This window comes from Lissotriton helveticus, chromosome 1_1, assembly GCF_964261635.1.
Source record: "Lissotriton helveticus chromosome 1_1, aLisHel1.1, whole genome shotgun sequence".
In the NCBI taxonomy this organism is placed as follows: domain Eukaryota; kingdom Metazoa; phylum Chordata; class Amphibia; order Caudata; family Salamandridae; genus Lissotriton; species Lissotriton helveticus.
Window position 1 is genome coordinate 1152424087 of NC_136057.1, and position 27702 is coordinate 1152451788.

The 27702-nt window shown below is 42.8% G+C and overlaps 1 protein-coding gene across 1 annotated transcript in view; it reads left to right on the plus strand.

Annotated features, from left to right (window-relative positions):
• Positions 1 to 27702, plus strand: part of PANX2 (pannexin 2) — a 184882-nt gene that overhangs the window by 101071 nt on the left and 56109 nt on the right. The window contains exon 3 of the mRNA XM_078656651.1: positions 4596 to 6047. Within this exon, the coding sequence (XP_078512777.1) occupies positions 4596 to 6047 (1452 nt within the window). The remainder of the gene's footprint in view (positions 1 to 4595; positions 6048 to 27702) is intronic.

The window sequence follows — 27702 nt, forward strand, 5'->3', positions numbered from 1 at the left end:
TGTTGGCAGTTCCGCAGTGGACCCTTCGCGTGCGGCCTGGGAGATATACTGCACAGTCCAGACACTCCTGTGGAAGCCCATTGAAAAGGGCCTCAAGGACGTCCTGCTTGAAGGGCTCCTGGCAAGAGACAGAGATCTGAAACTGCTCCACCCATGGATACTGAGAAGCACCACGGCCTCCAAGGAAGACTCTCAACCACCAAACTGTCAAATTCTGTCTTTGCAGGTTGGCCATCCATGGAAACAGGGCGTTTTCAAAGCTATATCTGCAGCGGACTCCACCACTGCTCCTGATGCACCCCCCAGTTTGAACTGTTAAAGTAACTCCAACACCGAGAGAGCAGGTGGGATCGAACAATATTGTAGAGGAGAATTGTAAACCCATGGAAATTTGGTCATAAGATACAGTACTGTGTTGGGGAATGCCTGAAGAGACTCAGTGGTGTTTTGTTTTGTTGTTTCATTCTTTCCCACAGGTTGGACTCATTGTTTCTTTTCAATAAAGTTTGGGAGGGATGTAGTGATCTGCAGGCTGAGTTCCATCACTTCCGTGGCTGGATGGATACCGTTTTCCAAAAACATCTGTCATCATGTCAACTGTTTTCTGGCCACTTAACCCTGGTTGATCTCAGCTGGAGTATCATCTTCCTTGAGCGGTACCTGTACAATTCTGACATATACCAGAGGCTCTGTGAACAACAACTTCTAACTAGTCCAAATCCAATACGTTTTAAATATAACATCGTTGTAACTCAAGATCTTATTACACTGTGCAAATCCCTCCTAATGAATATGATTGCCACAATCTGTTTACGTTTTTTAAGAGTTTCTTAGATTTGTACTAAAAGCATGGAGCTTGATTTGTAAAAAAAAAAAAAAGAAAAAAACTTATATACATGTATTCACAAATCTTAACCCATTACGTTTATATGAATTCTAATGTAATCTTAAAAGTTTATATCCAATTATTTTATATGATGTATTTGTATTTCTTGACCTCAGTTGAGGTCTGAATCAAATAACATTTTGAATTTGAATTTGAATTAGAAAAAAAACTAGTCAATGGGATTGGCTACTAAATTTGAACACAAAGGCTCCAATTTACTGAGGGTTTTGTGGTGCTGTGCAGTTTTGTGCTCCCCCCATAGGCTTTTAGAATAGTAAGAAGAGAGACCCATTGCTCTGCATCCCTTTGTGTCACGCAAGCGCCCACTGAAAACCTAGTGAATAACCCTAAAGGGTTTTAAGTTGGTTTGCATTCCTGTGGGGGCATCTTCCAATGGTCGCTGGAAAGGGATGAGGCGAGGGGAGGCTTCTTACTGCCTTACATGTCAATTTAAATATGGCATCTTTGAATGAATTGCTGTTCATCGAAAAGCTGATGGAAGTGCAACTAAGCCTGAATAATTGTTTCTTGACCTATTTAATGATGGTATTATAATTACCCGTATATATTTCTCCAGACAGCAGGAAATCTAGTTTTTCACTGTGGGAGCTGGGGACCTCCCTCAGGAGTATGCTGGTATATTATTCTCAGGACATTTTATATTTATATTTCCAGTCTTTCAAAAAATAACTTTAAGATTACTGCATATGTTATATATTGCTACCTAGACAATATGAGATTATTTTTAGGAAAAATGATAGAGATCTGCCTAATCTCTGAAGGTAAACGGTGGAAGCTGGAATGTTGATTTACAATGCTGATTGTTATAAATGTGTTTAAAATAGCTCAATAAAAATATTAAAAAACACTGTCTTATATGGTGCAGCATGTGTGTGCCTCCACCCTAAATTCCTATTGAGACGTCCAATGGAAAAATAATTATTGCTTGAGATATTTATTAAATAATATTTAAGGACTGGAAATGATTGCATGGCAAGTGCAGCTCAAGATCACTACTGCTATTGTGCAGGGTGATCCTTTCCTCTTATTGATGGCACTTTTATTAAAGCACCATAAGGCTTGTTGCACATTCTCATTTATTGAGAAATTAGGGACTGATCATTACCCTGGAAGCATGCTGTTTCCGATGCAGATAGGGTTTGCGTTTTCAATATTGCAGATTTGCCCCAGCTGGCCATATTGTTGTTTAGGGAATCTTGCTAATCTAGTTCCCGTAATAACTTTTAATGTGGTTTGCACAATTTGGTAAGAAATAGCCTCTTGATGACTTAACATCAAACAAGTTGAATGAAGTGACAAATACTGGGGTCCGGGTGCTTACTTCCGGTGAAGGAAACAGAGGAAGGCAACGTATATGGCTTGCGGATTATGATTAGTTTGATCTGTAAGTGGCAAAGCATTGAGTTTAATGGGAATAGGGAAAGGGTTGGATGGGAGATTCATTAACTGAAACAATCACACCATAACTTCTTGCTTCACAAAAAGACTGCCCACTTAAGATGAACTGGGGACAGCTTTTTCCTGAATGATCTAGAAGAGGTTGTGGGAGGTGTTAAGCGCTATAGAGGATACACTTCTAACATATTACATCTCAGCGGAGGAAATATGGGTCTAGGACATAAAAAATGTGTGTGGAGGTCCTTCTGTCATGCGTGGTGACGAGTCACAAACTATTCAATACCTACTACGAAGCATTGATGTTGACAAAAAATCTGTAATCTGGCCCTTCTCCGGCCTCGACCTTGACAACTGTCCGTTAAGGCTCCTCCTACTCTGTTGGTGAGCATCGGTCGTGGCACCCTGTTTTTGGGACAGTCATGAACACTCACTCTGGGCCCGATTCAAAAAAGTAATCTGAGACAAAATCCTAACTTTACGACTTTCGGTATTCGCAATGGGCATTTAGGAGTACTAAAGTTAGGAATCCTAATTGTAACACTCCTAAATGCCTTGTATGAATACTGAAAGCCGTAAAGTTAGGGTTTTGTCGCAGTTTAGGTGAAGTAAAATTAGGAATCCTAATTTTAACACTCCTAAATGCCTTTTATGAATACCGAAAGCCGTAAAGTTAGGGTTTTGTCTCAGTTTAGGAGTAGTAACATTATGAATCCTAATTTTAAAACTCCTAAATGCCTTTTATGAATACCGAAAGCCGTAAAGTTAGGGTTTTGTATAAGATTACTTTTGTGAATCGGGCCCTTTGTTCCTGCTGCATGGATATTTTATATATACTTTGTATGTACTTTATGCTGTATACTTTGCTCTTTCTGCATGTATATATTGTTGAAGAAGACCATCCAGAGAGTGCACCAATTATTGGTGAGTAGAACTGGGGCTCCAAAGCATAAACACATTTTGGCTTTAAGACAACTCATTTATTTTGCCTGTTGTTAGCAAGGCCCAGAGCTAATGGCTGATAAGTAAATCTTATGGGTAGTGAGACCCATGAATAGAGCGGAGGGGTCTGTTCTTCCATAGTCAAAGTATTTTTTTAGAGCTGCGGACTCTAACATTGCACTCGAAGCACCATGATGTTCACCAGGCTCCATCTCAAAACATTTGCCCGACCTATTGAAACCAACTATAGGATGAAGGCTGATTAACAGGCAACGTAAGCTACATGTCATAACTCTATTAGAGCAGGAACAGAAATAGGATATGTTGGAGAACTGTGCTGAAAATCTAAACATGACAACCACAACAACCACAACTGACTTGCTACCGTGTGTTGTATATGGCTTCAAAAGTTTGCTGATCACACAGGAAAAATGTGTTTCTGTAATGACTCTGCAATGAAAACAGTTCTGCAATTCCTGTTGGTTCCTTACATATACCACTTAGATTTACATGGCTAAACTCATTTATGTGTTAGGAGGGTTTGTAAGTTACACGTGGTGGAAGATCGAGTTGATCAGTTACGAATGGTTGTTGCAGTTGCTTGCTTTTACAGTCATTTAGACCCAACTGTAAACTGCAGCATATAACACAATTTTGAGTTGCTTATCAGGCGTGCTTTAGTCCCTGTTTTACAAGTCAATTAAACAATTTTAAATTGAAGGCACCTAAGCAGTCTTTGCACCCACAAATACCAACAGAATAAACCTGTTGGTACAGCTCATGTAAAAAGCACACAACTGTAATTTTCCCTCAGCTTTTAATCAGCAGTAATGTAAAAACAGAAACAAAAAGATGTGCACCTGTTGTTTCAGTAGCACCTGGAAGTAAATGACCCCAAGAATGTTTTTGGGAATGGCTAGATAGTAAATTCCATTTGATTTAAATTCCTTTTAGGCAACTCCCAGTTGATTCAGTTGCTATATTGAAATTGTTTTTGCTGTTGCTGTTGTGTATTTGTAGCTGCTAATTTCTGGTCGTATTTTCACATAACCACGCTTGTTTTTTTCCCCTTGTGCACTTATGCTGCAGTTGGATCAGTTAGAAACCATTTGTAAATGGCTAAGTAGGATTTCCGTTTGGTGTAATTATCTTTGAACTTTGCAGCTTACATAAATTGGTTTCCTTGTGCTTGCTAATTGCCCAACTGATTGTTAGATATAATGTTACAGATTGTGATCACCTGGTTATGGCCTACTTAAAGACACATGATGTCAATATTAAAACTGTTTATTGAATATAGACTATTATTAGGCTAATTCTACATCAGTGATTTGTTTTCTCTGTTATGCAGAGGAGCCGATATACTGCTACACACCACATAATTTCACCCGCGACCAAGCCTTATACGCAAGGGGATATTGTTGGACAGAACTCAAAGATGCGTTGCCCGGAGTGGACATCAGCCGCTGGCCCTCCTTATTTGAACACAAATTCCTTCCCTATGCACTGCTTGCCTTCACTGGCATTATGCACATCCCTGCTCTGGGCTGGGAGTTCCTGGCCTCCACCCGCTTGACATCTGAGCTAAATTTTTTACTTCAGGAGATTGACAACTGCTATCACCGCGCAGCAGAGGGTCGCGCGCCAAAGATAGAGAAACAGATTCAGTCCAAAGGTCCTGGAATCACAGAAAGAGAGAAGCGTGAGATAATCGAGAATGCTGAAAAAGAGAAAAGTCCAGAGCAAAACCTCTTTGAGAAGTACCTGGAAAGAAGAGGGAGCAGTAACTTCTTGGCCAAGCTCTACCTTGCACGTCACCTTTTCATTGTCTTTTTAAGCAGCATTCCAATATCCTACTTGAGCTTCTATTATGCAACGCAGAAGCAGAATGAATTTACGTGCGCACTTGGAGAGCCTCCAGACAAAATAAGCAGCTCAAAGCTGCACATCAGGGTAAACTGCAAATTGCCTTCTGTCCAGCTGCAGCGGATAATTAGTTGCGTAGATATTGGCCTTCTCTGCTTCATGAACATAATCATCCTTGTGAATTTAGTCCAACTGTTCATATTCCGTAAGTCAAACTTTATATTTGATAAACTCAACAAAGTGGGGATAAAGACTAAGAAACAATGGCAAAAGTCCCAGTTTTGTGATATTAACATTCTTGCGATGTTTTGCAACGAGAATAGGGATCACATCAAATCGCTGAACCGTTTGGATTTCATCACCAATGAAAGTGATTTGATGTACGATAATGTGGTACGGCAGCTGCTTGCAGCCCTGGCCCAGTCGAACTACGATGCGACGCCAACCATGAGAGACTCAGGCACTCAGACCGTGGATCCTAGCGTGGATCCAGCCGACATTGATGTCAATGAGCAGCTCATCATAAAAAGACCTCGAAAGAAGATGAAATGGATGCCAAGCACTAACACCCTACCCCAGCCGTTTAAGGAGCAGATAGCCATAATGAAAACTGAAAACAGCAAGCCCGATAAGCCGAAGCCTGTGCGGCGGAAAACTGCAACAGACAGTCTTGTAGCCCCCTTGCTAGAATCCAGCTCTAAATCTTCTCCACCAATATTGCCTCATAAAAGTGAGCCAAATGTTACCTCCTCTGGGGGCTCAGATAAGAAGAACGCCCGACACTTTTCTTTAGATGTGCACCCTTATATCCTCAGCAATAAGAAGCCCAAGGCAGAGATCCACAAGAGCGCCCCAATCCCTACTCTGGGAAACCAGGAGAGTGGGTTCCGAGAACACGATGAGAACATTGTCGTCCATGTTTCAGCTTCTATCAAAGGTATAGTATCTCAAATTCAAGTACCTCTCTGGCACTTACCAGTATTGTACTGAATGTTGCTTTCCTGTATTTCTCCTTAACTAAACAGAATTTATGTTTCAATAAGTATGACTTTCTCTATTTCTTCATTTGAGTTTTTGTTGATGTATGACAAACTCTAATAAGAAAATATCATACGTAATGTCACAACAATAATGCAGGGGGTGTTCGATATGTCTTGATTCAAGCCTAGTGTGGCAATCTTTGGTGAACTGACTCTCCACAAACTAAAGTCACACAGCTTTTTTATGTGATTTTAGTTTCAAGGAACTCTACCTGGCCTAAGGTTCATTAATTATTGGTGGAGCTGTAACTTTCTGTCATATTTACTACTGGCGTGGAGCTGTGGAGGTTGCCTGTTTAGAACCTGTGAGTTCAGGAGTGATTGCCTGTAAAAGAACTTTGCTAGATGATTGATCATGGAGGCTCAACAGGACGCTCATGTTGGTAAGTTTTTGAGGCCAACTTTGATGGAAAGGGAGACAAAATTACTTTTGAGTCTGACTGATACTGTAGTACACGTTGTAGCTCTGGAGCGGGGGGCAATGATTTGAACAATTATTGTTATTTGGGCTTTTTTCAAAAGGAGCTCAATATGTACTTCTTATGTTTTGTTTTTTGTGCTGCAATTGTTTAAAAAACACTATCTAGGATTAAATTATTTGCTTTACATTACTTTTCTGTGGCACTGTATCTGTGGATGAGTTTACTTTTCTCTCTAGTTGTACCATTGAAACGTGGGTAAGCGCATCTAGTCCTTTGTTTTCCTTTCCATCTGGGACTTGTAGTCCTGACTGTGTAATGTCAAAATCAGACACCAAGTACTACTTTCAAGGTAACGAATGACTGCTCAAGAGTCTTGTGACACCTGCAGTCATACTGGCTGTTTAGCCAACATCACCTTGTATACTGTCAGTTTCAAGTCCATACTTCTATCGGGTGAACAAAACTACAGGTCCCAGAATGCAACTTGTTATTACTTAAAAACAGAAGTGACTGAAGGAAGTACACATGGCATGAATGTAGCTTTTATGCAGATAGTTATCCTTTTGTAACATGTTGTCAACTCCGATGATCAATCACATGTAATGTAGCACTGAATTTTTTGTATTGTATGTTTTTTTTTCTGATACGAATGGCACAATTATTTTCTAATGTGTCAGGCACCTCTGCCAGATGGGAAGTGCTCACTAGTTTAATTACAAACTTCCTTTGTCAGTTAAGTTCGACAGGAAATAGCGTCAAGGTTTTCTGGGTCAATCATGTAAGCACTGATCAATTACGCTGCTGATTGAGGTAGATGCAGTTAAAGAAGCAATTCGTCCTCTGGAAGGACTACATCAAAGTTTATAAATTTCTTTGCAGCAGTATCACATCAAAGTCTACGTGTGAGAGAATCGGTTCTCCCAGAGATTCTTAGAACACACGTATTGATCCTATATTATCTTAAAACAATAACTGAAAGTCATATATTAATAATGCAGCTTAATATCCACACCCCATTAGGTTCTGTAAGCTCAGACGGGGTAGTACGATGCATCACCACATCAAGTACCTTCTTCCGAGAAAGAAGTCCTTTCAGAAGACGAAACGTGTTGACTGGGCTGTTTCATTGATGTTTTGAAGAATAATAAAGAGAATTGTTTTGAGACATGCCACCCCCATACTGCAGCAGCTGCACTGGCTCGCGATCAACAGAGAACCAGGTTCAAAGGTCACTGCATAGCCCATAAACCCATCCACGGCTGGGCCCCAGCTTACATTAAGGAATGACTCATAAACTATTTGCCAAGGCGTACCCTTCGATCGTCTGATGCTGACCTTTTGGCCTGCCCCCGCTTCAATACATCCTCCAAAGGGGGAAGAGCCTTGTCCGCAATGATACCTCAACTCTGGAACAGGCTGCCGGAAAGCCTTCGCAGGAAACCCACCCTTCTTCCATTTAGGAAAAAAATTAAAACGCTTCTTTTTACTGAAGCATGGGGCACAACCTTTGGTGCATGTACATGCGGATATGGTGAAGTAATGCTCTCTCTCTCATAGCACTAAGAGACCTGTATGTGATTATGCGCTCTAGAAGTTCCAGTTAACAATACCAAATTCAAATTTCAAAAGCTTTATTCGACAGCAAGTCATAAAAGCAATTTACATCCTATCATTAGACAATAAATACTAAACCTAAAATTCATATATATTTAAAACACATTTTAAACACTTTATGCTGTCACTTCCAGTACACAATATAAAATATTCCATCAAGAATTACTATAAAAATTGATCATACATAAAAACCATGGTGACAATAATTCATTAAGCTGCATCAGATAGTTGTAAAGTGCGGGTGCGAATAGTCCAGGACCATCCTAAAAATTTTGCAACAGCGATCGCAAAGTAGGGTGTGCAATCTGTTTCCAGTATTCTAAGTGCCTCTACGTGCCTGCGTGTTCCTAAATTAAGGCACACTGGTTTTATCCATTTGCGACGTGGGCAATCATAAAGAGGGCAAACAAACAGTAAGTGAGAAACATTCTCAGTTAAATCTTTGCAATAATAACATTTCTCATCCCGGTTCGCAGACCAGTTTTGTGTAAATGCGTTTAGGGGAAGAGTTCCGGATCTAAATTGAAAATACAGTTTTCTGTCAAGTGGCTTTTCGATAATGTCCCAGTAGGGTTCACAAGATGGTACTGTTTTGATATCAAGAAAACAACGGGTTAATTTGGAGTTGGATCTAGTACAAAAAGCAGATGACCGAACCATGTCCCAATACATTTTCTTCAAAATGGTCTCTGATGGAAAACATGATGCATTGGTATTAGCCCATAGGTGGTCTAGATCCAGCTTAGATAATAGACCCCGTATTTCTTTAAGCCACAAGATGTTATGAAAGCGGTCAGCATTGATGATATCCGCTAATGCGGCAGCATAATGAGCTAGTTCCGGGGTTGTCATTATCCGTCTCCAATATAACAGAGGGCGTAGGAGAGCTAAGTCCTCTATACTTTTCCTACCAAGATCAAGCAACAGAGGAACAGTGGGAGTACTTTGTGGTACCCCAGCTAGGCGCCGCAAGAACCTATTCTCTGCCAATGACAGGTCCTTCAAATTAGAGAATCCCCACAATTCCGATAAGTACAGTAGGGCACTTATCACCTTCATATTATACATTTCTAAAGCAGGGGTGATTGGTTTAGTCAGTGAGGCTCTATGTTTAAGCGCTACTACACCCGCTAACTGCTGGAATTTTAGAACTGCCATGTCGATGTGATTTTTCCATCTCATATTACCCTGAAGGGATATTCCTAAATATGTAAAAGCCTCTAACTGCTCTAATGGGGTACCATTAAAAGTAATCGAGCCTTTGAATGTCTTTCGTTGGTTCATACACATAAACTTGGTCTTAGAAGTATTCAACTCTAGACCGCGGTTCTGACAAAACTCACCAAATGCATTAACTGCCTTCTGAAGCCCACTAGGAGTTCGTGATACTATCAGCGTGTCGTCCAGAAAACATGAGGACTGGCACACGAGCCCCTGCTAGTACTGGTGCATCAGTGGGGGACCTTCTTAAGTAATCCACAATACCATTGATGTATATGGAAAACAATGTGGGGGCCAAGACACACCCCTGCCTAACCCCACGTTCCACAGGGAAAGAATCAGTCACTTCACCCTGTGCCCACCACCTGATTCTAGCATAGTTGTTTTCATGTAAGCGGACAAGCAGTGTTAGCAGTTCTGGACTTATGCCAGCTTCAGCAAGCACACTCCAGAGTTTTGGCCGTGGAACTAAATCAAAAGCTGATTTTAAGTCAACAAATACAGCATAAAGAGGGCCATTGATCAAGGTCACGTTCCTCCAATAGAGGGCTATAAAATAGAAAACCTGGTCAATTTAGCTTGTCAGGGGGCGAAACCCAGCTTGATATGGAGACAAAATATATTTTTCAGCTATCCAAGATTGGAGCTTATTCTGCACTAATCGACCTATCAGTTTTTGTGCTGAATCTATAAGACTGATGGGTCTATAGTTACTGGGTAGCGATTTGTCACCCTTTTTAAGAACTGGAATTATTTCCGCACCCTTCCAAGAAATGGGTATAGGTGCACCCTGGGCCACAGAGTTGGCTAGCCATGTAAAGTACTGACACCATGATTCCCGATCACTTAAAAACACATCGGCAGGAATACCATCCATACCTGGCGCTCTTCCCCCTGTCACACAGTCTAATGCAATACTGACATCTTTTATGGTAAATACTTGGCAGCTGTAGAAGACCATGGGAGGTAGGGTATAGCAATCTGCAGCTAAGTTACAGGCATACTGAGGTTTAAAAAAATCTATCCACAGGTTTTTAGCAACATTATTTTGTTGGGATTCTGCTGTCCCTCCTCTGTCCCACTTAACAATTGCCCAAAATTGCTTTTGATCTTTAGCGGCACAAGCAAATTTCAAGTCACGCCAATGATCCTCGTCCCACTGTTTCTTGGCTTTTTTTTGGGCTTTTCTATATATATCCCTGGCCTTCCTCACTCCTGTAATATTCCTAGACCTGAGTTCGGTACTAAGATTCTGGCGGGCTGTTCTACAGGATTGGTCATACCACCCTAGCTTAGGTAATTTTTTCGTAACCTTGCTTTATTTTATTGTTTTCAAGAAGAACCCTTGAAGCCTAGTAAAAAAATTAGTGTGAGCCTCTGCCATAATTTCAGAGAAATTTAGTTTATTACTATGTAATTTCAGATTGTTAACTTCCTCGGCCACTACTCTCTTAAGATCCTCAATCTTCTCAGGATCTTCTATCAATCTACCCCATTTTACATGAGGCTGATTGTTTGAGAAAACTATATCTAAGGTCACCTTGTCACCCCCAAGACTTGATTCTCTCAACCCTAAATTAATTTGAAAATCCATGCAAAGAGGATTGTGATCACTTTCAATTCTACTTTTTACAATCATATCTTGCAGCCTATGCCAATCCCTGATATCCACCAGGAAGTAGTCTATTCGGCTAGTTGACCTTCCATTACCAAATGTGTTACTCCCCTGACGATCTGATGGGGTACGCCCATTTGCTGCTCTAAGACCCCTTGCTAGGCATAGACTCTTAATTTGGATAGCCACAGCAGACCATCTCTTGACTACAGCCAGTTCAAGCTGGGGAACTCCCCTGAGGCCAAATCTGGTCCTCTTGTCCTAGAGGTTCAAAAGTGGTGTTAATGTCACCCCCTACTATGATAGATAGCTGAGTTGACAGCAACTCAAGCTCTTGGTCAAGGACAGATATTACTTCAGATGAATTCCCCCCCCAACCCCCCTGGCATAAATGTTGAAAATAGCCACCCCTTGGCCATTAGCCCACGTAATGTTGACTGGCAATATGTCGCGTGATGGAAGGGTCCTTTGCTGGATTTTACAATGTAATGATTGGCGTACCCATATTGTCAAGCCTCCAGATGGGCGCCCTTTAGGATTTTTTATAGCTGGGATATAGAAGTTAAGAAACCCAAGCCGATAGACTGGACTCAATGACCATGTTTCCTGAAACAGGATAATATCATGTTGGTCGATAAAGTCGCTCCATTCTGGGGAAGTCCGTTTATTAGCTATTCCGGCGAGATTCCAAGAAAGGAAGATCAGCCTTGTCTTTTCTGTAGTTAGACATACATCCCCTGGTGGTGTCAGCCTGTCTTGTCTTGCAGACACCAAAACATCTTCGGGGTCTAGATTAACAGGGGGGTAGTCTAATAGTTCGACAGAAGAGACTATAAGCCCAAAACCAATATTACTCTCCGAGTTGCTCACCGTCAGCTGTACAGGGACTTCCCTATCTAGCCCTCTTTCATTTAAATTAGGTAGTCCCCTCCTTCTTACTAGGGGCGCAATAGACACACTGGCCTTATCAGCGGTAGTACAGAAACTGTCAAGCGCTATTGAATCATTACATTCGGTGATTTCACCCCAACCAAGTCAATCACATTCATTAACCACATGCGTGCGGGCGGAATTCCGCTCGCACGCTGAGATTTGCGGTATCGCATGTTACGTGACGAGCTGGGCTCGTCATGAGCGTGCGAGGAGGCTACCTCATGACGAGCCCAGCTCGTCATGAGCGTCGAAGGGGTTAAGATTGGATAGTGCTGAGAACCTATTTTCAAGGCTCAGACCCCAGTCACTAATTTGGCCACCCCTAACCCTTCCCTTTGACACCAAATTCCACTTAGTCCTCAATATACTTGGATTCAGAACATTTCCTCTTCTAGAATAAAAGAATTCAAGAGTTAGTGGGATTATGTCTGCAGTTCTACGTTGAGGGGGGAACAAATTTGGCAGGATGTTGGGGAGTACATCAGGCCCTGAGAAATTCAACACTACACAGTCACCCCCAAATCTTTTTGGGCTGTTCCCTATCCAATCAACTCTTCTTGCCACGACTATCTCCCCGCTAGCTGCTGCTTACCCAATGGGGATATTGCCATGTTGTTAGATAGCCAATGTGATGCTTTACTTAGCAGAGACAGTGTAGATTCCATCTGGCCAGGCTTCAAGGGTGGTACATTAGCCAAGACCAAAACAAGGGGGGGGGTGTCTACGATGAGCTCTACTGGACCTTTCTCTGGACACAATGCAGTTTGTCCCGCTAGCCTTGCTGAGGGACCATCTTCAGATAGTGCATGGTCCCCTACCTCTTGATGATGAATTGGGGGAGGGTTAAGTACTGTTGTCTCTCCACCCCCCCCCACCGTGGGCCCCACGGGTGCTCTTTTTGGCTCAACTCTACATGCTACTTGATTCGGTATATCTCCCACCTCCTCTATAGTCTTCTTTAGGAGCCCCCCTAGTCTGTGAACCTCTTCTGTTAACTGATCAATTTTTGCTACCAATGGTTTGATGATGCCCTTCATCTTTGAGTCAAACATGCTCACTAATTTCTTGAGCTGGACATCTCCCAAGAATGTACTCCCCCCGTTCTCCCCCATTCCTTCGTCCATATCACATTTTTTTGGCGGTGAGGCTGGTCTTTTTCTGCTCGAACGTAGCCCACCCCGTTTTGGTTGACCCTTACTACACCCTCTGGTGACTCTAGGTGCAGGCACGGGCACTGGGGGCTGGGATTTTTCCTCTGCTGTATCTGGGTCATCCTCATCTACCTTTTCGGACACAACAGTTGCCGATACGTTCTGTATGAGAATGTCATTATTGGTCTGGTCAAACACAGAAGCATCATTACTAGTATCCGGCTCCAATAAATCTACTCGAATAGGTTCAGGCAAGGTGGTAATGGGTGAGAGGCTCAGGCCCAATGAAGACCTTCTCTCACTATTGATTTTTGCAACAACCTGTACTAGATAATTGTCCATGGTGTTATTAGGTACAGTGGGAGTCTTTTGCTTAGACATGACAGCCTATACTAATATGTTAGACCGCTTGCAACTTAATGATATAGTGCTCAAGAATAAATTAGAGTCCCAAAATAAACATGAAGCTCAATTTATCCACAATGATGCAACAGTTTTCAAAGGGTAACAAGGTGAAAAGTAGTGCGACTCACGATGTTTTTCGGGCAGAGGACTTGGCCCTGTCCAGTCGCGTCCTGTCTCGGACTGTCTAAGACTGTCCGCCCTTTATCCGGGCTTAATCCGGCGTCCCGCGACGCGAGCAGTGCAGGGCTTTATGCCCCCTCCTCGGGGCGGGAGATGCCGGTGGCGGCTCCTGCCGCTAAGCACCTCGGGAACTGTAGTCCCCCGCACTGCGGTCGCTGATGGCTGGAGCGACGGCGGGGGGACTACACCAGTGGGGGGTTAGCTGTCGGCTGTCGGCACTGCGGCTGATGCCCCTGGAACCACTACTGTGCTGCTTTTCCCGGTGAGAAGAAAGACGCCCGCTCCACGGGCAGTGCAGGGCTTTATGCCCCCTCCTCGGGCGGGAGATGCCGGTGGCGGCTCCTGCCGCTAAGCACCTCGGGAACTGTAGTCCCCCGCACTGCGGTCGCAGATGGCTGGAGCGACGGCGGGGGGACTACACCAGTGGGGGGTTAGCTGTCGGCTGTCGGCACTGTGGTTGATGCCCCTGGAACCACTACTGTGCTGCTTTTCCCGGTGAGAAGAAAGACATTAACATTACCTTCTTACTATGGCTCCCATGTGATGTTGGTCTTGGAGAAGAGACATTGAGATTGACACCATAGAATTATGTGTTCTTCGTGAAAGGAGGAAAAAAAGAGAACAAGCTCTGTAATACAATTGTTGGACTCTTGAGGCTCTCCCTTTTTGTGTTTCTGTCTGTTTCAATTGTATTTATGGGTGTTAAGTAGTTTGACCATTAAAGGGTGAGTGCCTACAACTATTACCTAACAAGACTAGCATTTGTGCGGCTATTCATAGCCATAACTACTCTTGCTTTGGGATCATTTGCAGTTATAGAAGCATTTAGTCCTACATTTGCTACAAATCTCTACTCCAGTCATGATTCGAATAATTAAAGTAATGGACCTAGTTTGATTCAGTCAAGCCAATATCAGCCGGGTGATTTGCTAGTTCTTTGCTAAATGAGTTGTAAACTATGAGCATCTCAAATAATACTCATAAAAACATCGGAAATCTTTGCTTATTTCTGTTTTTCAATTATGAACCTCTACAAAGAACATCCACAGTCTATGGCAAACATTTGTATTAGCTGGTTTTAATTGCGAAGATACCAGCCAGAAATAGGGCGCAGCTACTATTGGGGCAGCATGTGCGGTCACTTCGGAGCCCATACCCCTGAGGTACCTATCGAACCAGGATAAGTGTTGTCTTTTACTACTCCTCAACAATTGAAGGGGGCTTTTTCTTTGTTTGCACAAAGGCCCATGACACCCTTCCTATGTAGGTTTCCAGAACCATTATTTGCAGCCACATGGTATTACCAAACCTAATCAGGTCCTTAGTGTTATACTCAAAAAACGTTATAGTTGAAGACCTCTTTCTTCTTTTTGACTTGTTTTCCATTTTCCCAATTTACATTAGGCATTACAAAAAAAATCTTTACTTAAACCACACAAACATTGGTTGGTCTAACTGCACCCCGCTCACCCTCATTCCACGTTCTGTAGTGCTTAAAAATGGGAAAATAGATTAATTTTAAAATTTCCATTTTGTTGCTTTCTTCATGGAAAATGTGTTTTCATGAAAATATCCTCCCATCCTCTCATATCTTATAAAAAAGAGAAATATTGGCATACGTTCTCGCCCTTAGTATATTTATACCTGATGTAATGACGTATGTCATATAGTCTTGGGGAACAAATAAGAGATTTATGAAGAAATACTTCCCCCGCAACTAGCAGCTGGACTAACTTTCTCCACAACGTCCTGTATCTGCATCACTATATCACTCAAGGATGGAATCCGCCCGGGCAAGACTCCAAAGACACCATGCCTTTAACCAGTTGCATGCGTCTGACGGCCCCCGGCCGTCCGACCTCAAAGTGGGCCCCCTCATTAATTCTCCAGCACCGCAGTGGAATTCGCGCTGTGGTCAAGGTGTTAAATAACAAAACAAGAAGGACAAAAGAAGTAATGCTAACCCTACTAAAGAACAGACATCGAACCAGAACTCAAACATGTGAAAATTGCTGATTATACTGGAGCACACATGGGTAATATTACAGATAAAACTATAACGAATAGTAGTTCACACCTTTTTTTATACATAAAAAGAGAGAGCTCTATAAAATTGAAAGCTGCCTGGGAACACGTGATAGCGGGGACATCTCTCAAAATGAAGCAAAGTCTCGTAGATATGCACGCTTCAGGGACACTCTTTCCCACCATCGCTCGTTACAATTTTCAGGCATATGCTGAAGACCCTGTCATTTTCCGGATTCAGCCCAGGACCACTAATGACATTTTCTTTACTACCTGTTACTCAATCAACCCGATGCGCACAAACACAATTCAAGATCCAAATGCTTCCATCCTTGGTTTCACCGCAATTTTTAACAACTTGGTAACTCACTGTGGTTTGGTAAACAACTTGGACCAATTCACATTTCCAGCGAGAGCTTGAATTCTCACTTTATCACCCAGATGCACAATAACCGCTTTTGCTGCATTCTTCCTATCATACCAGTATTTCCCTTGATGTTCCAACTCCTTTCACCTCCATCCACTCATAACCTACACATCACTCGCTTGTGCCCTCTCATCCACCCAGGAGAAAGTTTTGTGTCAGGTCTCCAACTGTCGAATAACTAAGCTAGAGATTTACCAGCTGACATGTGAGCCAGCAGTCTTTTCTGAAACTCTGCTCATCAAGACAAATCATTCATTCTCATCAATTGTATTCTTTCTTTCATTGTCTTATTTAATCACAGTACTTCTTCAATAGTTTTCAGTACGGAGAATTTTTTTTACATTCAGTCCCACATCCTTTAATAAAAACTGCCAACTTCTTAGAACAGAACTGTGCTTCATTATTACTCAAAATCGCCTCTGAAAACCTGAATTTGCAAAAGACCCCTTCCAAACAATTACATACGCTCGGAAAATTAATGTCACTCACCTGCAGATCATTGGACCCTCTGATAATAAGCCTGTTTTCACAAAGAGAGAATGGTGTACTACCTCCTTAAAGTCCCCACAATATTCATACCTGCTACGGTTTGTAAATCAAGGTACAACACTGCATGGGAACAGCATAGTTTTTAAGAATTGCCTTGTTGTTGCAGCACTCCCCACAATCTCTAACAGGTCCCTCTAGTTCTAAGTCAAGTTCCAACCACCAACATCCCTTGTACCTTTTCCTTGCTCTTCATCAGACCTATATGCTCTTCATGGACTGCACCCATAACCTTCCCGTAAAGGAAGCAGGAGATACCAATCATCTCCCCCTAAACGACAAATCCTCCTTCTCCGATACCTCATCCCTGATCAGGAGATATAGTCTAAGGTCTAAATTCTCTTTCCCCCCAAGGATTATCAAATGACTCAAATTGTCTACAGAGGCACACTTCTTTACTAATTCTGCTCCTTATTACTCGTCAGACACCACCACATTGTTTATGACACAAACATTATCCATTAGCCAAACATCATCCTCCCTCCCACATCTTTCTTCAACTGTGACAAATCTTGACAGGCATTCTGCTGCATTGTTGTTGTTGCTCCCAGAATGTATTCAGTGTTAAATGTGTACTCTTGTTGGCTTACAACCCACTTTTGTAGTCTTGCTGCCTATGCATCTAAACCTGTATTTACACAACTTTTCCTTACATTTGTTATCTGATTCAAACGCGAATACCTCACAAGAGGAAAAAGTATGAAACTTGTAAATGGCTCAGCTGCCCTCAAATCTTCCATTTGAGTTCATACCCTCTTAATGAGACAGATGTAAAAACTATGGTTCTTTCATCCTCAGTGGTCCTTTGGCCAAAACTGCACCTAGTCCATTTGAACTGGCATCAGTAAGAACAATGGTCTCTCTTTAGGGCACAAACACGTACAAACTAGGTGCTTCATCTAAGTCCTTGGTGATTCCAGCTGACTTCCATGTTCTTCTTGACCAGCTGCCTCTTGATTATAGTTTACTTTGGTAATCTCTCAATTGATTTTTATATAATTCAACCACACCTAGATAGAAGACTACTTCTTCCTTATTTCTCTGTGTCAGTGTAGATCACTGATGGTTCCTACTAAGTCCTTTTCGATCCTAATCCGAGGAAGATGTGCAATGTCACAAATAGCAAATCCTTCCTTTCCGAAGCTACATTCATCTGCTCTCACATGCATGCTATTTTCACAGAATCTCTCAAGTACTGTCTTAACTCTCTTAATGTTCTGTTTTCAAAAACTCTTGCAAACTAGTACGTCCTTTTGAAAAAACCTAACACATTCTTAAACCCCAACGTAAATGTCACCTGTCTCTGAAATACCAAGGCTGCGGAAACCAGCCCACGGAGCAGTTTTACTAATTTATAATTTTCAGTGGGCGTTACGAATGCAGTAAGATCTTATGACTTCTCGAGCAGCCAAATCTGACGGTACGAAGAGGCCAAATCTAAGCTTTAGAAGATTTTTGTCCCGTCAATGAAAACCTAAGTTTCAAAGTGCATTGCTGTAGATGCATAATAGGAAACGGCTACACCATGCTTGATGTCCTTTTGAACGCTTTGACATGTCCCCACCCTTGCTGCTAATGTGATAAAGCAGATTACAGCATCTTAGGGAACAAGATAGACTATATTAAGAAGCATCTCAGCCATAGCCAGCAGCATCACGGTCTCCAGAATGTCCTGCAGCTATATTACTATTACACACTAGAATACATTCCCACAGTGTGAGATTCCAGAAATAGCATAATTGCATGCTTAGAGGTTAAAAAATATATTAACATTTTGAACATATCTTTTTTCTTGTTTTTTCTAATCCTGAAAAGGAACGTGCATTCCTATGAAAAGGCTTTATTGTCCCCCACACCTGTTGTGAAATGTATTGCTGCCTGGGGAATGCCCCAGAGCACTTTCAACTGACAGTCGCAGAGACCAGGTAAAAGGATGATATACAGACAAAAGAAGTTATGTGAAACAGGAAATGTCTGGAGTCTGTAATATCAGCAGAGTAGTTGACTGAAAGCTTACTGGAAGAGATGAAACTTCACTAACTTCTTGAATTTTAGATAGTTGTCTTCTGTGTGGAAGAGAAAAGAAAGAATAGAATAGTTCCACTGCAAGGAACCTTGAGCGTGGAATATTAAATCACCAAAATGTATCTCACCAAATGCATGTATGGAGAGTATATTTTGAGTGCCTGGCCTTAGGCCTCTAGTCACCTGGTATGGGACCATAACTTTTTAATGTTGGATGGGCAGAGAGGACTCCTCTGAACTCTATAGTATGTTCAGAGTGTCGGCTTTGGGCATTCTATGGCTCCAGGCTGTCAAAGTCTGTTTTACAGGTCTGTTGAGCCACATGTAACACTTAGGGTGCACTTGAAAGGGAAAGAACAGTATGCCAATACAATTCTTGTGTATCTCCTGCCTGGTTGCTGAAGGACGCTGCTTTTGTCCTAACAGACTTCTGCCTCAGCATTTATTGTAGGTAACAATGCCTGCTTCAAACTGGATTTTAGTGTTAGATGTGGGAGGTTACTGGTGATTTTGCTATGACTCTCTCACATGTCCTCAGCTGTTTTCTGCATCGGGGGATATCCTTTCCCTGCTTGCCGCTGGATGACTCCCAAAATGTGCTGAATTCACACCTCCCTAAAGTTAATTACTAGCCCTCTGGAGCTCGGATTATCCCTACTCTTCTACATATCGTACTACGAATATCTAGATCCATGTGACGTGTGTATCTCATTCCACCACTGCTGATCTTATCCTGCTGCCTCGGATCTCTGGGTTGAATTCTTCACCCTTTGCTCTTTTGTCTCCGTCACTTACTGTATTTTTTCCAGTGATTACAACTCCAGGCACATCTGTTCTTGTGTCCCACATATTATCTGACCGCCCTGAAGAAGGTGGGACCCGTTCCCAGGTTAGACACCAAAACGCGCGTTGGAGAACCATATGTCTCCGTTGTTTCCACCTTCCCTAAAAAGAAGATACTGTACTATGGTCTGTATGAACTTATGAGACTATCGACAACTTTATATCCATTGCTTATCTCTTGTTGTAGCTTCAACTTACTTTCATATTGGAAGGATCATGTATTCTGTGTCTTGTAATGTTCAACATTTTGACTCATTATGAATCTCCAGAGTATATGAGTATGTTTGGGTCAATGGTTGTTTGTGTGCATTGAGGGAGTGTATGTGTGGGACCTCATATGTGTATATCTATGCTGGAAGTCTATTTTGTTGTATGTCTTTTTCTTGTAATTTATCAAAATAAATATTATATTTTTTCCATAACTGTTTTCCTACTTTCCTGGGGGAATCTTTTGTTTGTATGGCTATGTCTTAATTTATCAGTGACTCCGAGCGCTCCATAAACTTTTTTCAGGCAGCTTGGGTTTATCAGATTGTATTTAGCTCCTTCCCCTGTCCGATCTGCCTGCTATCCGTTCCAGGTGCCCCCTACTGTGTGAGCGGTTTGTCTCCCACATGTCCCCCCACCTTCAGAGCGCAGGTTTAGTATGTCAGAGGACTTTCACGATTTGGAAAAGGTCCTTAAACATGGCATTTTGCGCCTGTTTGCAGTAATGCGAACAGGAATCACAGAACATGTGGGAAGGGTTATCCAGGAAACATTTACCCAGGTTCCCAGGCGTCATCCACCCTCCCCCACTAGCTGATGCCAAGCATAAATGTGACACCCCAGGTCTCCTTCATCAGAACACTGCTGGACTGTGATATCAGGTGGACTGAACCTGCTGCACTTTGCATCTGTGACCTGTGAGAAGAACTTGAGGATGTTGGACCCCTTTCCAATAGAAATCCAAGGACAGACATATCTCCAAGGATCATGAGGCGGATACCTTGAAGGCTCAAGGAACACAAAAGACCTGAAGAGGGCATTTCTATAGAGACTCCTAGCTGACCAGCAACTGAGCCTGGACTGGACTTTGCTGTTGCCCTCTGTCAGGCACCCTGAGAGTCTCTAAGTGCTCCCCATGAGGTTCTTGAAAATGTATTCTGTGACTGGCCACCAAAATATGTTTGAGAACTTTTTCAAAACGTTTACTCCCGATTGATAGAGTTACAAGGGGATGAACTGTGCAAGGAATCTGATTAGCAGTTTCACAGCATCAGCCTCAATTTCATTTTGTCCCACACGGAGAACAGTTTTTCCCTCAGAAGAACAAAGTCCTTTTTTAGATTGAGACTTAGCAACTTTTCCTATTTCCAGGCCATAGCCGGTCAAATCTGCTTGTTGTATCTGACCTATGCTCTGTTCCAGTCAGCCTCAAATCACACCTAAGTGCCGGTCTAGGCTGATCATTGACTACCATTAGTGCTTTGCACTTCTTGGAGCTGTTTCCACTTAAATCTTTAAAAATTCATAACCCCACTTCCCCTTATTGGAATTTTTTTTTTTAAACAAACTTTTAGTTTTTTTGTTTTTGCCCTTGTTATCAGGCAATAGACATATGGCATACGTACGTTTATCAGATTATTCATCCACTAAATAGAATGCTTCCATACAATGAACATTATAAGCATTGATGTAAACCTGTAAAAAACAAATAAACGTACAAAACAAATTCATACACAACCTACCTACCATATGTCAGAATGCAAACCATTTCCAAATGACATTATTTATTTAATACCCCTGCATTCCACCCTCCTCCCTTTTAAATCCCACCCCTCCTCCCTAGGCTCTGGCTGTGTGTTACAATATCCTAAATATTTGTCCCTCTCCACACAAGCTTCTTAGATTACAATCAGTTGTCACACTGCTTTGTCCAGAATCATCAGTGCGTAGCTACGCTTAAGAAACTCAGTTTTGCATCTGCCATTGAGTATGTGGAGCATCAGAGGCGTCATCGGGCATGGTGTTTTTGCAAGCTTCTACCATTGTGTCCCAATCCAGAGAGATTGTATTTTTCCTTAGGCCGCATGCCTCCTCCCTACGCAGTGCAGCGCTTTCAGCCCTGGCCCCCTTGATCGGTTTGCTATGCCACATGCGTGATGTAGGAGCTCTGGCTGAATTCCAACGCATGGTAATGGCCCTTTTAGCAACTATGAGCGCCAAGTCCAAGAAGCGCAACTGGACCTTATGTGTCTTCTTACTTCTCTGGATACCCAACAAGCATTCCAGTGCTGCTCCCTCCATGGAGGGGTGAGTAGTATCTGCAATCAATTCCTTAACCCCTTCCCAAAACTCATCTAGGCATGGGCACGCCCACAAAATACAAAGGAGATCTGCCTCTGGCAGTTTACATCGGGGGCAGATAAGCTCTATGTACAATCATACATTGTATAAACTTGAATTTGGCATTGTGTGGTATCTTCCGGGGGTATTCCAGTATGTCCAACCATTCCCTGTCTGTTAATTCCCGCCCATGTCCTCTGTACATTGAACCCGAGTAGCATCTAATGAGATTCTGACATGCTTACGAATACTAATGTAGAACCATTTAATGAGATGGCTACTTTGTTCCATATAATAAAGAGCTTTTACAAACTCGTTCACTTGGGGTTCCTCTCGCTGTAGAGTAGTAGGCTCTAAAATCAGGTGCTCCCAGGCCTCCCCCTCGTGTACTTATCTGAAGTTTCTTAAGACTTATTCTGCGATGGCCCACACCCCAGAGGAGTTCTATTAGTATGGCATCTAGCGTGTTAAAAATAGTTAATAGCCGGTACCAGCAATGGCAGGTTTGTAAAGTCATGTAAGAGACGAGGAAGTACCACCATCGTAGATAGAGCCACATGGCCTATACCTGATAGGGTTAGTATGGTCCAGAAAGCTACCTGAGATCATATACCTTGGATGGCGTTATTTAGATTGCCCTCTAACATATCCGCTTGTGAATGGTAGATGTTAATGCCCAGATATTTAAAGGTATGTGGGGCTGTTGGTATTGTGAGCCTCCCAAAAGCAATACTGTCCGGGTGTGTTTGGTCATGGAAGAAAAAAGCACTAGATTTGGATTTGTTAATGGATAAGCCAGGCACTACTTTAAAATCAGCAAAGATTCGGGGGATGGGACCCTGTCCCTTCAGGATGTCCGTCCCATATATAATCAGGTCGTCTGCATATGCAGACACCAGGTGTATCTGTGCATCGATGCGCCTAAGGGTATTCCGCAGTGAGTAGCCTCCATCCACAGACGAAGGTCCAATGTCGCTAGTGCCAAGACACATAGTATTGGGGACAGGGGGCATTCTTGCCGTGTGCCCCTGTGTATGTATTATTCTCTGGAAATATGTTTCCCGGATCTAACTCTTGCCATGTATTTTTGTTGTTTTTATGCCATTTTGCTTATTCTTTTTTATAAATTAGAGTGGGACTGATTTGCATATAGCCATGTCTGAGCTGGGGTGGCAGAGTGGGCTAAAGAACGGTGATGGATTAAACCCAGATCTTTTGACTGGGTGCGAGTGTTTGATTGGTTCAGATGCTCCGTCCATCACCACCCCCTTTTGTACCGCTTTGGCCGTCATAAGTGTGGCAGGGTATGCTCAGACGTGAGTCCCTTGCTCACTTTGCTACTGGATTCAAGCAACCTGGCTGAAGAAGGCTGTAATGCCAGAAACCGGTCCACGGAAGCTTGTTTCCGGTCCAGGGAAGACATGGCTTGGCAGTTCGGGCTGGACTGTTCCCATGAGGCACAGGGTCAGACTGATTTGCATATAGCCATGTCTGAACTGGGGTGGCAGAGTGGGCTAAAAAACGGTGATGGATTAAACCCAGATCTTTTGACTGGGTGTGAGTGTTTGATTGATTCAGATGCTCCGTCCATCACCACCCCCTTTTGTACCGCTTTTGGCCGCCATAAGTGTGGCAGGGTATGCTCAGACGTGAGTCCCTTGCTCACTTTGCCACTCGATTCAAGCAAGCCGGACTGAAGACGGCTGGAATGCCAGAAACCGGTCCTCGGAAGCTTGTTTCCGGTCCAGGGAAGACATGGCTTGGCAGTTCTGGCTGGACTGTTCCCATGAGGCACAGGGTCAGACTGATTTGCATATAGCCATGTCTGAACTGTGGTGGCAGAGTGGGCTAAAGAACGGTGATGGATTAAACCCAGATCTTTTGACTGGGTGTGAGTGTTTGATTGATTCAGATGCTCTGTCCATCACCACCCCTTTTGTACCGTTGTGGATTAATGTGGCAGCACAGTGGAGGATGGCTTTGAGAGGTAATAGAAAGATAGAGGGACTATTTCCAGGACAGCATTTTCTAAATCCAGTCTTGAGATGAATAGCACTTGTTCTACTGTTTTTAGAAAGCCCTTTGGGATTAGGTGTTGGATTTCTTTATGTGATAGCCTGAAAGTTTGCAGTGTTTGGTATTCTGTTTAGGTGTGGTGTTGAAAATCTGATTACTAGTTGAGGGGGTATAATCCCTACTCAAGTAGCAGTCACAATATCTGTTAGGATGAAGACACAAGCAAGCCCTAAATCAAACTTTGCCTAACCCTCTGGTAGCATGCCACAAAAGCAGTCAGTCTTACTTTAGAGGCAATATAGTAAGTGTATATGCAACACCTCAAATAGTAATAAAGTGAAAACACAACAGAGAAAAAATCCTACACCAATTTAGAAAAAATAGAGTGCAATGTAATAAATTATTAAATGACAAAAATCGAATCAGTAGAACTGGAGATATGCAATTTCAAAGTTTTAAGTAAAGACAGTGCCTAGAAGCATAAAGCACCAACTGTGATTATCTGGTCGAGCCGGACCTGGACAAAGTTACAAGTTCAGGCTGACCATGATGGAGTGTGGGCTAGATACAGGGAGCCTGTTAGGCCCACTGAACAAAGTAAATTAAATCCTGGTTGCGAAGCATTGTGAGATCCTGCGTCAAATATGCATTGCAGAGTGGCCGTTCCAAGGAGCTGCAAGGCTGTGATGTGGAGGCTTCTGTCGTTGTTGAGGATGCCGTTGATGTGGAGCTTACGATGGAAATGTCCTGCATCGAAGATGCATTGTGCACCAGTGGTTCCGAAGAAACTGAGGGGCTGTGATGGGGAGTCCTGCATTGATTTTGAGGATTCCATCAACGAGGGGCTTGCAATGCAAAGGCCTGTGCCGTTCAGGGGTGGTTCCAATGTGGCTACGAGGAGATGCATTGGTTCTGCTTTACAGGTTCACAGCTGGGCTGGCAGAACATCTGCAGGCCTACTTCCAAAGGTCCAGGGCACGGGTGGCACCACTTGGGGGGCAGAGACTCACAGCAAGTAAAGTCAAGCTGCTGAGTTCAAGTGGGTGGGCCTTTTCTGTCTCTAAAGCTTTGATCAGGAAGCCAGCCAACTAGCCTTTGGAGTCACTCTGGTGGTCTAAGGATCAAGAAGCAGGCCGAGTCATTTTACTCAGGCAGTAGGGCAGCAGGCAGTAGGGCTGCAGAGCATCAGAGTAGCAGTCTTCTTGCAGAGCAGTCCTTATGATTCTTCCACAGGTCCTAAGGTATACTAAAGAGTTAGGTCTGCTGGTCTAATAACTGATTTCAGCTTTGAAGTAGGAGAAGGTTCTTGAAATTCCTGCCTCCCTGGCCAAGTCCACTTGTCTGGGTCACAAAAGACTAGTGTCAAATTCTTGTTTGTGTGTGCTCCGGTATAGCCTTTGTGATGTGTAAGTGTGGTAGGGGACAGCTCCTCCCCTCATCAAGTCTGAGGTGACCCATCCTGCCAGCACCTATTGCCCTTTGTCTCACTGTCTGAGAGCAATACACAAAGACCAGCAGCCAGCTACACCTAATCATGGTACCCAGGATACAGACTGCAGCCACTGAATGGCTGGGACAAGAAAATGGCAACTTGCTAAAAATGGCATTTTCAGAATTTTGACTTTAAATCTGACTTTACCATTAAAAAGGGCCTTGAATTACAAATCTTTAGACACCAACCTTGATATTTCTACCTGCTCCCAATTCAAAGCTATCATTTACTAAGTGTGATAAGTTAACCCAATGTTATCCTATGGGAGAGGCAGGCCTTGCAGTAGCGAAAAATGAAATACATTATATTTCACAACCATGACATGTAAAAGTTAAAAATACATGTCCAACATTTTAAAAACACTGCACCCTGCCCTATGAGCTATTTAGAGCTGGCCATAGGGGTGACCTATAGATATTGACAAGGAAGGTTTAGGTCTGACAAAAGGTTTATTTGCCAGGTCGAAATGGCAGTTTAAAAATGAAAACACAGTCTGTATTGAAAGGCCTGAGACATGTTTAAAGGCTTCCTAAGTGGGTGGCACAATAAGCTCTACAGGCCTATAAGTAGCATCTAATTTACAGGCCAGAGTATATGTAGCACCACTTAACGAGTGACTTACAAGTTAATTAAATGTGCCAATTGAGTGTAAACCAGTTTTACCTTGTTTAGAAGAGAGAGCATACCCACTGAATAGCAATGTTATTTACACAGAGTCCTAAGCACTGTTCCCTGTAAGGTGCACGCACGCGCACCTATGTCACCCCGAGTGCACAGTGTCATGTGTGAAGTGAGGACACACAGCACCTTTGTAAGGACAATTCACACCACTGCTTTTTAAACGCCAGCCATGCGAAAAACTGTAATTTCCTTCTTCGGTAGGACCACCCATGAAGGGAACACGAGCAGATGGAAAGTTCATCAGCAAGTGGCTCCTGCTCTTGTTGCATTTCTTTTGTTGAAAAGGAGGTGGCTGCGTGGCAGATTGTGTGCCTTCTTGAAAGTATTCCTGTTAATTGCAGCGCCTGTCATGTGCTGCAATTAACATGAATACTTTCACAAAGGCACACAATCTGCCCTACAGCCATGCCCTATTAACAAATGGAAGGCAGCAAGTCTACAAGCACGACGTGTGATTTCAGGGGATTCTGAAAGCACACGTCGTGCTTGTAGACTCGCTGCATTTCATTTGTTAATAGAGTGTGCAGATTGTGTGCCGCGCTAAATTAACAAAAGAAATGCAGGAAGTCTTCCAAGCACACGCCATGCTTGTAGACTTGCTACATTTCTTTTGTTAATAGGGCACGGCTTGCCCTGCCAGGGCTGGCTGTAATGTGGTGCAACCAGTTCCACTCCACCGGGTGCTGACTTTGGGTGGGGGCATGTGTTTGCAGGTATATTATTGTTTTAAAAGAACCTGCTGCGATGTTCCTTGCTTCCAGCATGTTTCAGGCAATAATAAATATGTCAAGATAACTCTAGTGATTAATGTACAGCCTGGAGAGGGATCAGAGTTTTCTCTAGTGGAAGTTTTAAGGTAGCGTAGAGGGTTAATGCGCCTGCTGCAAATAATGTGTACCATGCAGATAACAAAGTGCATAAAATGAAAATAGGTTAGTGGGCTACTACTTTTGTCAGAGAGGTACTGTTATTACTTGCAGTTCTTAAGTTAAAATCCTAATATAGAACAGTAGACTATTAACTGTCATCAAAGAACTTCATGCATACTGCAAAAAGGGTTCATTTAGGTACCCAGCAATTTTTATTAAAGAGAACCCCCAACCATGGAGTATATTTAAAATTTTGTGTTTTTCCAGACCAAGCACTCTTACTGCCTACCAGTATGGATGACGTCACTCCTACACCTTGCAGTCCTCTGTCTTATGTTACATTTCTTATACACTAATTTACACACCTATGATTGATGGTCTCTGTTTAATGTGTGTGCAATGTAAAGTGCTCTGACACCCTACACTATGCTATAAAACGAATTGAATGCATCACCAAGAGAGTGGTAATGGAGACTTGTGGGGCAATGTTAAAGGGTGGTAGTGAGGGAATCCATGGCAGTCATTGGCAGTAGCGGCCGGCACAGATTGGAAGTGGTGAGGTTGGGGTGGGCGGAAGGGCAGTTTGATAAAAAAAAGTAAGAAATAAAAAAAGTACGTTCTCGCCGCTCTCCTGCATGTCCTCTCAGTCTCTCTTCTCCCGGGCGAGAACAGAAAGCAGCCAGGCTCCCTCCCGTAAACCAATCACAACAGTGCAATGCAGCATTGTGATTGGTCTGAGCACCATGGATCAGCCTGCAT